At 45.6% G+C, this 14,123-nt stretch overlaps 1 protein-coding gene across 3 annotated transcripts in view; it reads right to left on the bottom strand.

Annotated features, from left to right (window-relative positions):
* Nucleotides 1-613: 613 nt before the first annotated feature.
* The window catches only part of Serac1 (serine active site containing 1), a 36,885-nt gene continuing 23,375 nt past the window's right edge, over nt 614-14,123 (bottom strand). For all 3 annotated transcript variants that reach the window (XM_070010388.1, XM_070010387.1, XM_070010389.1), the window contains 8 exons: nt 12,977-13,139; nt 9,491-9,641; nt 8,144-8,285; nt 7,157-7,251; nt 5,928-6,025; nt 4,539-4,721; nt 1,743-1,886; nt 614-794 (listed from right to left, as the gene is read on the bottom strand). In XM_070010388.1, coding sequence (XP_069866489.1) covers nt 658-794; nt 1,743-1,886; nt 4,539-4,721; nt 5,928-6,025; nt 7,157-7,251; nt 8,144-8,285; nt 9,491-9,641; nt 12,977-13,139 — 1,113 coding nt within the window. In that variant the 3' untranslated portion in view covers nt 614-657. The remainder of the gene's footprint in view (nt 795-1,742; nt 1,887-4,538; nt 4,722-5,927; nt 6,026-7,156; nt 7,252-8,143; nt 8,286-9,490; nt 9,642-12,976; nt 13,140-14,123) is intronic.

The following is a 14,123-nucleotide window of genomic DNA, read 5'->3' as shown; positions in this document are numbered from 1 at the left end:
TCAGTAATGGACTAGCTACTTTGTCCTTATCCCAAACACATTACAAGCACGTTACAAGCTACAATCTGGAAAGAATTCTATAAGCTAGAGTTTGGGTTTTTTGTTTTTTTTTTTTTAAGAAACAGTTTGTTCTTAGCAATATGAAAATAGAAACAAGGAACTGCCCCATGCACAACAATTGGCCTAAAAGACCAAGTGTCAAGGATTTAACTAAGTGTTTAAAACAAAATGTTTTGAAAATGACATTTAGAAACTTGGCAATACACAGCTAGAGGACAGCCCTTCCTGTGCCAGCCCCCTGCCTCTCACTTCGGGTACTCTTCTAGCGACACTGTCATTGTAAGCTGAGTCGCTAGAGGACTCCTCTCATTCCAGGTTACCCCTACCTCGACACCACCCCCCCATCCCTGCCAGGGCTCCTGAGGGAGCCGGGATATCAAGGAGGAAAGGCACTGGGCCTGGCTCTGAGCTCCTGTCACAGGAGCCCCTCCTCCTGTGACTGCCCTTCTGCGCGGTGCTTTCCAGTGCTCAAACACACAGTCACATCTTGCCGCCTGCACCACACTTTTGGACCACATGATGCCATGCGCAGAGACCAAAAGGAAAAAGAACACCAGCTTTCCACACTGTATTCGCGCAAAGAATGGAAGACAACTGTCATTTTTCAAGGTCTTTGGCTAAAGTTTCACGGATGAATTGCAAAGTACGCTGATACAAAAAAGCATCCTTTTTCCTTGGCTTACAAATGTTCAAGTGGTTAACGTCCACGGGAATTAGGTCCCCAATGCCTAGAGCTGGAGAAAACAGAAATTTCAATAAGCTGAAATAAAAGCAAAAATAAAGGCTTCTCACCTGCTTGTCAAAAGGGACCCAATAGATGAAGGACCTTCACATTCAACGGCACCAAACATCTGAGCTACATATGAGCCATCACATGAGAGCAGGTACTCAGGAAGTACTGTGCAAAGTCGTCTTTTGGGTCCTACCTACCTACCTAAATGAGGAAGTTAGCAGCAGACCCTGAGCACTGGTGTCTCAGCGCTTCCTGTACCGGAGGTCTCTAGGGCACACCACGTGGTGGATGCCATGACTGCACCACGAGCTCCCTTACTTGAGGAAAAGAGTGGGAATGTCACATGGGGACCCATCCTGCACTCAAGCCCCTCATCCCATGATTCCTTGCGAGACCTGGAGAGGTTTCTGACACTGCAGTCAAGTTCATCTGGTTGGAGGGATCAGAGATGTCAGTGAGACCTCTGAGATGAGAAAGTGGGTGGGAGGAAGCCACAGGCCTGGTGACACGGAAGAAGCCACACAACTGTGACGAGGCTGCCATACGATAAGCTTCCCAAGGTCTTCACAAGCAGACAGTGAGCAGCTGTTCTTTGAACACTGTACATAGGAACCCCTCATGGGTTCCATTAGTCCACTATAAAAGATTAAGGGTTCTTCATTTTCTTTGGGTGATAGGGAGCGGGATGTAATACACATGCTGACTCTTCCGGCAGCCTCTTTGCGCACTGCGTCCCGCGCCCTGAGCGGCGCAGAAGGGCTGGGCACCAGCTGCCGGGACACCCAAGCAAGAGATGAATTGAAAGGAGCTAGGCACACAGGCATGGAACTGATTCTAGCTCTTCACCAAACTTTCTCCTAAAAGTGAGCAGCTACATGTAAAAGCTGATAGCATTCAATGACAGGGTTCACCTCGGCCTCCACTCAACAAGTTTCTAAAGAGTAAATACCTGCCGAGTCCACGGGCACGATGTGGAGTTTAAGCATGCTACCGATAAAGGTTGGTTGGGTTTCTACGAAACTCAGCACCTGGAAGTTTTTGTCTTTAGCAAACTCCAGAAAGTCATCCTGTAGCGTTTTAAGTGCAGGAGAATCTATAAAGTTAACAGAGAATAGGAGCGTGATGAGTTTGTTTATCCAATTCAGAATAAAATGCATCAATCTTTCCCGTTTAAAGAGGACACTAGCATTCTGCCTTAAGATGAGCATGGGTTCCGCCCACAGCACCTCAGAGCCACAGGCAGACAGAGTGCAGACAGAGTGCCAGCAGCAGGCAGAGTGGCGCACTAGAAGGAACAACCAAATGAGGACACAAAGGGGCTTTTCAGAACACTAATTGGTTTCTTTGGAACTACTTGACAGGACAGTGGCGCCACAAAACATGTTGCTATGAATAAAAACAACCAGAGAACAATAAAGAACTTAGGGAAAGTTAAGTTGATGTCATTCAAGGTAGTAAACTTTGAAAATCGGAGCCAAGACGGTACAGTGATGGGCGATCTGCAAGCAGCTCATCTGCAGCAGAACCTGGGCCGAGGAGAGAGCTCAGAAGCTCAGCAAGGAAGCCGCAGGAACGCTAAAGGCAGCATGCAGCGTCCAAAGGGCAAGCACAAGGACAGGGCATACACGGTGTACACAGCATACGGCAACTCTAACCCAAGTGCCCGTGCTTGGGCTGTGAGGCGGGCAGCACGGCAGCAGCCCACCACTCCATGGTGCTTACAGGCTTTCAGTCTGGTTTAGAGAGCTGCTTGGTCTAAGAGATACTGCTCTTCTCCAAAGGAGGAGCTTACTTCGGGCCTTTCTCTGCATTCCGCCCATCCTCCCCCCCCCCACCCTCCCCCACACAACTGCCTATCCCAGTGCCCCAGCCACTACAACAGCTTCTGCTATCCCTTAACATGCCTTAGGGACTGGGCAGCCAGTGCTCTGATGAGTTCAATGAGTTCAAGACCTTGGCTGGCACATGCCTCAATGGGTAGAAGATACCATGCTCCCCAGAACACCATGGCCACGAGCCTGTGCCCACCCACACTTGCCTCAGGGGAACTGGGGAAGACCTTCCTAGCCCACAGTGCCGAGGAGCCTCGCTGTTGATGTGAAATCCTGCCTTTACCCTCACCTGTCCATCCAGAGCTGGGAAAACTCCAAGCTGTATCCTACCTCTCTAGAATGTGGCTACCAGCAGTCCTGGTCCCAGGACCAGGACCACCTGTGCTCAGTGAGCCTACTGGTGTGAAAAGCCCAGCATCACCAAGCCTGCCCCTGGCGACCCAGGGAGAGGGCCAATTCAGGCCTCAGAGCTTCAGCATTGTGACTTCCAATGCCCCATGAGATGCGGGGACACTCCACATCCTACAGCTCCAGAACTGCAGATTCTCAAGTCATAAAGCCACAAACCTCCACTGCCTGTGTTCACCCCATGGGATCTAGGTCTCCAGCATGTTCTGTGAGTCCAAGGACACCAGTATCCGCTCTCAAAAAAACAAAAACAAAAAACCAAGCTGGGCATGGTGCTATACACCTATAACCTCAGTTCCTCAGAAGGTAGAGATAGGAGGATCATGGTCCAAGGTCAGCCCCAGGCAAAAGTGCAAGACCTTATCTAAAAAAGATGCTACAGCAAAAAGGGCTAAGAGCATGGCTAAGTGGTAAAGCATTTGCCCTGCCGATCAAGTGCAAGGTCTGAGTTCAAATCTCTGAAAATACATGAATATATAAAGCTCAATATTAGAACTGATACATGGAGAGAACCAAACCTTAGTATGATGAAAACCAGACAAAAATAAAAGGGGGAAAGGAACAAGAAACTTACAAATCAAGCAGAATAAAATTAAGAAATGGTTCGAGGATGCTCAAACTTATCAATAACAACCTTGAATATAAGTAGATTAAGTTCACAGACTTAACCAATTAGATGCCACTTTTAAAACACTTGTTTCACTGGTAAAGATATTAAAAGTGAAGGGTTTAAAAAAAGATAGAACACAGAAATGGAAACTAAAAGTGAGCAGTACTACTTACAGATGAAAGATAGTCATTACATATTGATAAAGAATCAACTCAGGGCCAAGCATGGTGAGAAGGAAGCAAGTAAGAGAAAATACGAGCAAGAAGGCAACTAGCATGCTCAGGCTCCTGGGGTTCCAGAGAGAACAAGTACTATAACAGAGATACTGCTTTATGACAGATACACAAAGTCCCAAAGGTTTGTTTGTATTTTAGCAGTTGATTTTGCAAATTCTTGGTAAAAAAAAAAAACATAAATAAAACTTTAAAAAGGGGGCTGGGAAGGTGGCTCAGTGGTAGAGTGCTTGCCTTGCATGCCTGAGGCTCTGGGTTCAATTCCTCAGCACCATATAAGCAGAAAAAGCCGGAAGTGGCACTGTGGCTCAAGTGGTAGAGCGCTAGCCTTGAACTGAAGAGCTGTGGGACAGAGCCCAGGCCCACAGTTCAGGCCCCACAACCGACAAAAAAAAAAAAAATTTAAAAAGCACAATAATTTTTCTGATGTTAAGTACCTAAAATAACATTGAAATTATAGCTATACTTGAGTAAATATTAAAAACAAAAAAAGTAAAGTGTTAAAGGAAAGTTAGGCCCAAGTCCAGGTTTTTCGGTGGATAATCTAAACACAGGTATGAATAAAGAATGAGTGAATATGCTCAAGGAGGAAGCTGGATTCCCACCTTCTCTTCTGTAATTAGTGTTAACAGCCCTCCACCGTCTATGTAAGAAGGCATTACCTTTGCTGAGCTCTTTAACTTCCAAAGAGGGAAACAGAAGATAGCGAATATTAACAGAGTATTCAGCCAGCTGGGACCCATGGTGTGGCACACTGTAAAAAATGATTCCTCGGGTGTTGTTGATAATTGTGCTCAGTTCTGGCTTCTGAGAGGCTTCCAACAGCATCTTTTTGACAAGAAGACCTAGCCACAGAGACAAAGGAAAAACAGTGTACAAACTATTTTTTTTCTTTCTCGTATTCTTTAAAAAAAGAAAAAAGAAGCAAAACAAGACAGATGTTTTCCTTAAAATACTTTAAAATAAGTCAGCGCCGGTGGCCCACACCTGTAATCTTAGCTACTTAGGAGACTGAGATCTGAGGATTGTGGTTCAAAGCCAGTCTGGGCAGAAAAGTCCCCATGAGACTCATCTCCAATAAGCTAGCCAAAAAAGCCAGAAGTGGTCCTGTGGCTCAAGTGGTAGCACATTGGCCTTGAGCACAAAGCAGCCCAGAGATAGCACCTGGGCCCTGAGTTCAAGCCCCCAGACTAGCAAAAACTAAAAATTCTAATTCTAATTAAAAAGAAAATTAAAATTTCTATAGTATAGGAAACAAGGCATTAAACGTATTACCACCCCTCATCCTCTAGTTATACAGTACAGGTAGCCTCTGAAGCAGTGGATTCTAGAAACTGGCTTGTAGAGTTGACCCTTCCTGCCAGGGTGGCCCACACCGAGAGCTGCCATGTGCCAGTCCACTGCTAGAAAAACCAGCGGCTGTGGGAAAGCATCTTCTCCACCTTCATCCTCTACCTCAGGAATGGAAGAATCTCAGCTGATAGCAGTGGGTCTTTGGGAAAGAGAAACTTTCAGCAAAGAGCCCCAGCTCCAGACCAGCCATCCTGAGCACCTCATCCAGAAGCCCCAGCCGGGGCAGGGTAAAGACGGTGGTGTGGATGGCGAGGGCCAGCAGCTGGGGTTGGAGACACCGTGAGGAGCAGAGCATGCAACAGAAACAGCAGTATCAGACCCCAAAGTACAGCAGCTGGAATCACATCTCAGCAGCTCTTGGCATCTGGGAGCTGTGTCTGTGGGCAAAGAGGCAGCAATGGAGTTTGCAATGGGGGAGAAAAATAGGGAGCCTAAGTCCCGCCAGGAATGCGGGCCTGTCATGCCCAACATGCAAACATCCCTCTGAGGGACCAGGACAGAGGAGTGGTGTGTTCTGAACCCAGGCCCTCTTGCATGGTTTGTTACTAGTTGTAGCAACTTTAGAACCCTGAGCCATAGGCACAAACAATAATGGCTAGAGGGCTGCCAGGAAACACCACAGAGATGCACACCATTCAGGCTGGCCGGGTGGTGACAGCCATCTCATGATGGCCGCTGTGGAGATGGAGCGTCCTTACCTCCCATGCTATGTGATATCCAGATCATCGGCCTATCCCCAACCCCAGCGGCTCTGAGCTTGCTAAGAAGTTCATTGCTTCGGAATGCAATGGTCTTTCTGGATAAAAGGAAAACAGTGGAATGACGGGAGGTACGGGCCCCCAAACCTTGCTACCTAACTTCAAATCAGGATCCGCTGACTGGATGAATGCTACGAGACACATTTTGGAGTGAGGAATAGTCCTTCTGCAGGCTCATTTTCTGACTCTGTCATTCTTGAACCAAAATGTCAACAGTGACATAGGACTAAGCCCAGAACACACCATGCATGTAGGAAGCAAGCAGAGGTTGAGCATCGAATGTGTCTGGTAATTTCTAGGTCAAACCTGCCCTCACCCCATTGCCGCCAGCACCTCGGGTGTGAGCGACCCTTCTCATCCTGTGGCCTGACTACAAAAATGACCTTAGAGCCTCACTTGTCTCTCCTGAGTTTAGTTCGACTTGTATTTTTGTTGCAAATCTTAAGCTTCCATCATTTTGGCTTACTTAGAAATACTAAGAAATTATTCTAGTCAGAGTTCAAATTGAGTAACTTTCAGACTAAAAATAAACTTCAAAACAGTTTGGTCTGGTATTTTCACCCTGGCTGTAGACACCTTTTCTCAGGACAAAGTGGGAGAAATGGGAGGGAGGCCTGATACTTCCAGCTCACCCAGGGCACTTCTACCTTGGGCTCTGGGTGGGGTGTGTTCAGAGCACAGTGCGGTATGTGGGGCCCGGCGCCTCTGTCATTGGACAGGCGCTCAGATCCTGTGACTGGGTAGGACTATGCAGCGAGACACAGAAGCAGGCCACAAGGCCCTGAAACCCAGCAGCCCAGTGCTCCTTCCTGTGCACTCAAGTAGCAAGGGGATGGAGGGGACAGAACTGCTCCGCCCCTTTTCCTTTGCTTCCTTTAGTCTTCAGGACTGTAAGCACGAAAACATTTTTACTTCCAGTGGAAATGAAAACTTTGATCTGGAATGAGGTTTTTCACTATTATAGTTATAGATGAAGCAGATTCGGTGGGCAGCATTGACCTTTGTCTTAGCCTTCTACTGTTTTACTGTTCACTTAGAGCTAATTCCTCAGAGAAAAGAGACGGTAGAGAGAAAAAAAAACCCCATGGTATTAAAACATAAAAATCACCTCCCACCCCAGAGGATCCAGTTGTGCTGGAGCCCTTCCTCCCCCAGCAACCTCTGATTACCTTTCCATAGGGCACCTCGCCCTCCAGTCACTGAGGGCGGTGTCATACTCCACAGATATAATCCGGAGAGCGGGACAGTCCTTTGCTAACCATGTCTAGGTGAATTGAGAGGTATGTAAGAACATGCATGCATTCCCACCACCCCAATTACTTCCTAGGAATTAAAATTTGTAACTGAAGTTCTCTAGCAATGGACAACAAGGACATTTTTTAAAAATCTAGTCACAAAGCAGTGTGAATATTTATAGCATAAGTCCAATGGAGGTGTGATAGGAATATTCTCAATGTTAAAGTGCCCCCCAGGGCGCTTCGGAGAGAATTTTCAGATCAGAAAGCCAGCATCTCAGGACAGACTGCACCCTGACAGCGAGCCCGGAAAACTTAAAGACAGAAGTGACCGTCACAGTTTCTCTCTGGAGGCCCCGGGCTGTCGGTATCTCCAGACAGTGGATCACCAGAGAGGACGTGCAAACATTCTAAGGTAAGGAGGGAGGCAAACTCTGGAACATCGCACACAGGTATGGACTGCCAGTCCTTGAATTAGCTGCTGATACCTTCATTCAAGGAATCCATTCCAGAGTTAAGGCTCTTTGGGAGAAACAGTCTCAAAGAAATGCAAAGCAGAATTACTTCTAAGTATGTCTAGTTTTATAATTACTGAGATGATAAAACTGGCTACTCTGAATACAATCACGGCTTTATTCTTTTCTATCCTACGCTTCAGTGGAAGTGACCCATTATGCTCTGGCCCCTTATTTTATTAGAATATTCCTTTGGAATCACAATTGCACCCTACACTGAAACTATACAACATCAGGTCACAGGCCTGGCTGTCACTGAAACATGATACAGGTGTCATGAAGGGAAAGAACTTCATGGAGAAAAAATTCCCAGTAAAAAGGGACAGGAAAACAAGTCCCGCAGGTGGCGACGGCAGTGCCATTTCATGTGGTGACAGAGGCGCTGGCCCCAGCGGCTGCTCCTTACCTTGGGCCAACATGTAGTGTACCTGTTTTCATCCTCCAAAGCCTTTTCAACCAGAACTTTCTCGCTGTCATGCTGGCGCCAGGTTTTGAATGCTGCTCCCATAAGGCCATGAATAAAAAGGACATCGGCTTTAATGGGCTGACTAAGGAGAGAGAGTTTTAAAAAGAAGCAGAATAAGTGCATTACTACGATGGTCAGATGTACCCAGCATTCTCTGCGGATGGGGCTTTAGCAGGTTTCTGTGATATAAACGCAGGCTGCATTATGGCAAGTTTCCTAAGCACAGGATTACCGCAGATCCTAGGAGTTTGGAAAAGGCCCACAGTATGCTCATAGCTCCTTCTATAAAAACAGGAAAATGGAGCTGGGCACAACAACCACAGGTGACTTCATAAACTCAGTGGTAGACCAAGTAACAGATGCTGCCATCCGATTACCCTCAAAGTAAGTGAGTGCATGAGGACATTCTACAAGTCATTTGACATTCTTTCTTTGGAAAAGATATACAAAATATACATAGAATATCTGTTGCAAGCTATCTACAGTAAACATATACATACATACAAAAAACAAGTATTTTATTTAGAAATTGGAACTAGGCTAATTCCTTTTTCAAACTTAAAAAAGTTTTTGCCGGCAGCTAGGTGCTGGTGGCTCATACCTGTAATCCTAGCCACTCAGGAGGCTGAGATCTGAGGATTCTGGTTGAAAGTCAGCCTGGGTAGAAAATGTGTGAGACTTTTCCCAATTGGCCAGCAAAAAAGCTGGAAGTAGAGGTGTGCTCAAGTGGTAGAACCAGTCTTGAGTAAAAAAGCCAAGTGAGGGCAAGAGGTCCTGATTTCAAGCCTGAGAACTGGCACCCACAACAACAACTAAAAAGCCATAACTGGGCATGTTGAAACATGCGTACAATCCCAGTGCTCAGGAGGCTGAGATAGGAAGACTGTTCCTGGGTCAGCCTGAGATATAAAGCAAGCTTCTGTCCCACCAACTAAATAGATTAAAAATCTATCTGTAGCCAGGCGCTGGTGGCTCATGCCTGTAATCCTAGCTACTCAGGAGGCTGAGATCTGAGGATCACAGTTCAAAGCCAGCCTGGGCAGGAAAGTCCGTGAGACTCTTATCTCCAATAAACCACTAGAAAACTAGAAGTGGCGCTGTGGCTCAAGCAGTAGAGTGCTCGCCTTGAGCTGAAGAGCTGAGGGATAGCGCCCAAGTCCAGAGTTCAAGCCCCATGACCGACAAAAAAAAAATCTATCTGTAAGGCATTCTATTGTAAATTAGAAAAAAATTAAAATGAAAATGGATTTATGTTTGTGAAACGAAATGAACACTCTGCCTGCTCACCTTGTTCGGTACTGGGGATGCAGCACATACACACCGTCCTGGTACTTCTCTTGCACGGTTTCTCGGTCTAGATTAGCCAGGGTTCTGGCAGCATGTGAGGCTTCCATAATCTGTTGAGATTTTAAGGCTTCAGCCATTATGGAAACCCAGCCTACAAAAAGAACAGATCTCTAAAATACTGATATGAATCCATCTCAAGCTGTAAGGAGGTTTTAAAAGTACAAGGTTAGAAACTGGGAGCCGTGGCTCACGCCTATAACCCCAGATACTTAAGAGGTTGAGATTTGGAGGATAACAGCTTAGGGACAGCCTTGACAGAAAGGTGTGTAAGATCTCATTCCAATCAAAAACAACTGGGTGTGGCAGCATACACTTGTTAGCCCAGTTATGTGAGAGGTATAAACACAGATTAACAGTTCAGGCCAGCTGGACCATGCTGTTCTGGAAGACCCTATAGTATTCCAAAAATAACTAGAAGGAAAAAAACAAAGCTGGGGGTGTGGCTCAAGTGATCGAGTGCTTGCCTGGCAACCACAAGGTTCTGAGTTCAAACTCAAGTTAGAGAAAGGTGAGTCTCAATTATTTGTCTTGGGTGGGAAAGCCCCAACCACTTCAGCTTCTTTCTACCCTCCGAGCCTGCTTGAGGAATCTCTCAGAAAAATCTAACACAACTTACTTGCAGTTACTGGTGGTGAGGTAACAAAATAGAACTAAATACCATGTTTTGCATTTAACCCAGTAGGTTAATACCATTTTATCCTGATCAGTGATCATATTGGCAGACTAATATACATCTGAAAACTATTTTCTTTTTTTCTTCTGTTTACTGTTCTTGCTAAACAGGAGCTTTACCACCTCCTTTGCTGTACATTCATTTTCAGATAAGGTCTTAGTTTTTGCCCTGGGCCAGCCTCAGGACACAGATACGCCTAACTTTGTATGTGCCAGCATGCCTGACTTGCTTTCAGTGAGAAGGGCATCTCAGCAACTTTTTGTCTGAGCTAGCCTTAAACCATGCTCCTTCTAATCTCTATATCCTTGAGATTAAAGACATGAGCCACTGGCACTTGGCTGGAAACTAATTTTAATAATTGTTTTGGATACACAAAAGTCTTACCAAACCTATTATTCAAGAAGAAAAAACTTCAAAACAGAAGGCACACAGCAAAGTTGGGGACAATTCTATGCCCATGTACCATGACAGTGCATGTGTCTGTCTACACACTCCAACAACATACAAAGATCTGGACAGGCACAGGAAACCAAGTCATCAAGGGTCACTACCTCTTAGGGAGAGGCTGGATGGAGTTCTCTGTAAATAATATATACACAATTTAAAATAAAGTAGAACATGGGCCTTGTGTCAGAGACTTGGGTCCAAATTTCTGGTCTCCACTTATGTGCCGTGAAACTTCAGTCAAGTTGTTTCACACACGGAGCTGGAGGCAGCTATGCTAAATGTATGCGTGCGAAAGCCCTGGGCCCGCAGGGACCCAGCAGTCCTCAGGAGCCGGCTGCTTTTCCCACGCGCCTCCCGCTCCAGGACCACGTGGTGAGTCATAATCCGGAAGAGGTTCCGGACCCACTCATTCTTTAACAACATCCAAATTAATATTATCAGAAAATCCTTCAAAATCTATTAGAGATGTTATAGAAAAATAAAAACTTTTAAAAAATCCTCCCTAGGGTTATATACAAGTATATTACTAAAATGTGTCAACATATGACTGTTTTCAATGGTCACTAGAAAAGAAACCCAAGAAAAATCACAGCACAGGCCTTTTCTGGTGTATTTTTCAGACACAGTGCCTGAGATGATGTGTCTTGTTTTAAATATTTAGTGTTTCGATATTATATAATACCTTACGCATGCTGTTTTTTTTTTAAAGAATAACAAATAATAAAAGCAGCATTTCCTAATTCCATTTCTATCCTCACAGTAACTAAACTTAGAAGTGTGGTAGACACCCATCTAAATCTTTTGGAAAAAAGCAACTATATACCTATAACTTACACAACATTGGCTGTCTCTATGTGCATTCATTGTGTGTCTCTATGTGCATTCATTGTGTGTGTGTGTGTGTGTGCGCGCGCACACGCGCACGCACACACACATGCATGTGGCAATACTGAACTCAGGACCTGGGAAGTATCCTTGAACAAGTCCTGCGGATAAAACAGAATCAACTTTCATTCCTGTGAACCAGGAGGATCAGGCCAGCTTTCACACATGAACATTATTACTATCTTTTTAACTTTTGTAACCCTAAAGGCAAAACCGTGTCTGTCTTTCTGATGCCATTCTGATTGATCAAAATGCACAGAGACAAAATGGGAATATGAAAAGAGAAAATAAAACAGTAAGGCAGCAGAATTAAAATTGGACTACTACAGGCTGGGAAGGTGGCTCAGTGGTAGAGCACTTGCCTTGCATGCATAAAACCCTGGGTTCGATTCCTCAGCACTACATAAGCAGAAAAAGCCAGAAGTGGCACTGTGGCTCAAGTGGTGGAGCACTAGCCTTGAGCTGAAGAGCTGAGAGACAGTACCCAGGCCCAGAGTTCAGGCCCCACAACTGACAAAAAATTAAATTAAATGAAAAATAAAAAAAAAATGGACTACTGGGAACTATGAGAGCTGAGCAAAAGTCAGCACAGAAAACAGTGGTGAAAAGGGGTCTGACCCAACAGCTGCCCTGCTATAAATCTCTGCGTCTCCATGTCATCAGTGAACTTCAAGATGGGCAAACCGAAATGATCCAAAGTACAGAGGAAAAAATGAACACCATCTCAATGATCTCCAGAACAGAATCAAGAGGTCTGACAGAAGCCAGGAGCTGGTGGCTCATGCCTGTAATCCCAGCTACTCAGGAGGCGGAGAGCAAAGGATTGTGGCTCAGAGCTAGCCTAAGCCAGATAGTCCATGAGACTCTTACCCTCAGTTACCCAGCTGAAAGCTGGAAGTGGCGCTGTGACTCAAGTGGCAGAGCACCAGACTTAAGGGAAAACGCCAAAGGAGAGTGTGAAGCCCTGAGCTCAAGCTAGTACTGGCATAAGCCAAACAAAAAACACCAAAAAATGTTTAGTTTAAATTAATTTTTTAAATGTAGGCATGAGAGGGCGGGATAAACAATTCACCAGAAGATAAATCAGAAAACTCACTTTAGAATTTAGCACATCTCTTAATACGTGATGGAACTAAGGAAGGAAGGAGGGAGAAGACTATTATTTGCAAACAAAAACAGTTATATGTTGGGACTCTTTTGTCCTGATAATGTTTTGTAAACTAAACCACATCCGAACTATGTGAACCATGAGACAGCCATCTCGACAAGGCTGCTGTCCCTCGTGGGAATAGTAGAGTCTCGAACAGGTCCGCACTGCTCCTCTAGTACCAGGAACTTCGATCGTCCTGAGCCAGCCAACATCTGCTGAAGCACAAGTCGGGAATGGCCAGGGGAGAACAAAGGCATGATGAGGTCATTACCTGAGCGGACTATGGGAGCATGCAGCCGCTCGCTCAGAGCCATATTTCCAACGATCCGCATGATGTTTCTCTGCACGTTAGGGCAGTCTCTGTAGAGGTAGTGCAGCCTCTGGAGGAGCTGCAGGCCACCCTGGGCTTCGATTTGATCACAGTGTGAGGGTATCTAGCACAACAAACAAGAAGAGTGGTGTTAACGTTGCACACGTCAGTATGTGAAATGACGGAGTGCTGACAGTGACAGCACACTCAAATAGGCAAACCTCCATCTCCACCTCACAAATACTTGGACACAGTCCCAAGAAGGCACCTCACCAGAACTTCTTGTTCTTAAAGTGACCATGCTCTTGCTCAGATGAAACCACAATATTATTATTGCAAGATTCTATCCATTTAGACTGGTAGTTTGATTTGAAATGGTTCTTTAATCTTGAGTATCTTCCACCTGGCAACAGGAAGAAGTCCTCTGTGTAGGCAGCTGGATTTGTTCTGCAAACAAGGTCTCCAGTGTCAGCCAAGTGACAGCTGCAACCTTTCCACCTACCCCCACCCCATGCCTACAGCCACACTGCTGGCCTGCAACCCAGGAATTGGAAATGCCTTAAAGAGAAATATCAAGGGCTGAAGATGCATGCATGAGACCACAATTCAGAGAAAGAGACAGAGGAGAAGAGAAGCTGAGGATCCATGCAAGAAGCTCTGATTCAGGAGAAAGAGAGGAGAGGAATGGACAAGGGGGAAGAAGAGGGCAGCAGAGGGAAAAGAGGTCAAATAAAAAGAATAGAGACTTGAAATTTTACTGGAAAGAAATCAATAAAAGAAAAAGCAAAGTAAAGGCATATATAGGAAGGTAGCAAGTTGTTAGTCAGCCACACTCACCACCAGACTGGCCCTTCCTCTTCCCACCACTAATTTGACTTATTACCATGACCCACCCCCCACAGCTCACTTCCTCATTCCCCAGGTAGGACGGAAAGAGGACTAGGCAGCAGCATGTTTTGAATCAGGTTTACATTCCCAGAATTAAAGTGGTGAGGTCAGCTTCTGCCCCAGTGGGGTGGACTGCTAGCATCAACCTCACCCAGGATGCCAGGCCCACAGGCAAATGCCTTGACTCCAGACCAGAGCCACTAAATTAAAATCCCCAGGA

This window comes from Dipodomys merriami, unplaced genomic scaffold (assembly GCF_024711535.1).
Source record: "Dipodomys merriami isolate MVZ:Mamm:240054 unplaced genomic scaffold, mDipMer1.0.p SCAF_8, whole genome shotgun sequence".
NCBI classification, from domain to species: Eukaryota; Metazoa; Chordata; class Mammalia; order Rodentia; family Heteromyidae; genus Dipodomys; species Dipodomys merriami.
The sequence above is the reverse complement of the archived record's forward strand: the minus strand, read 5'-3'. Positions and strand labels throughout refer to the sequence as shown.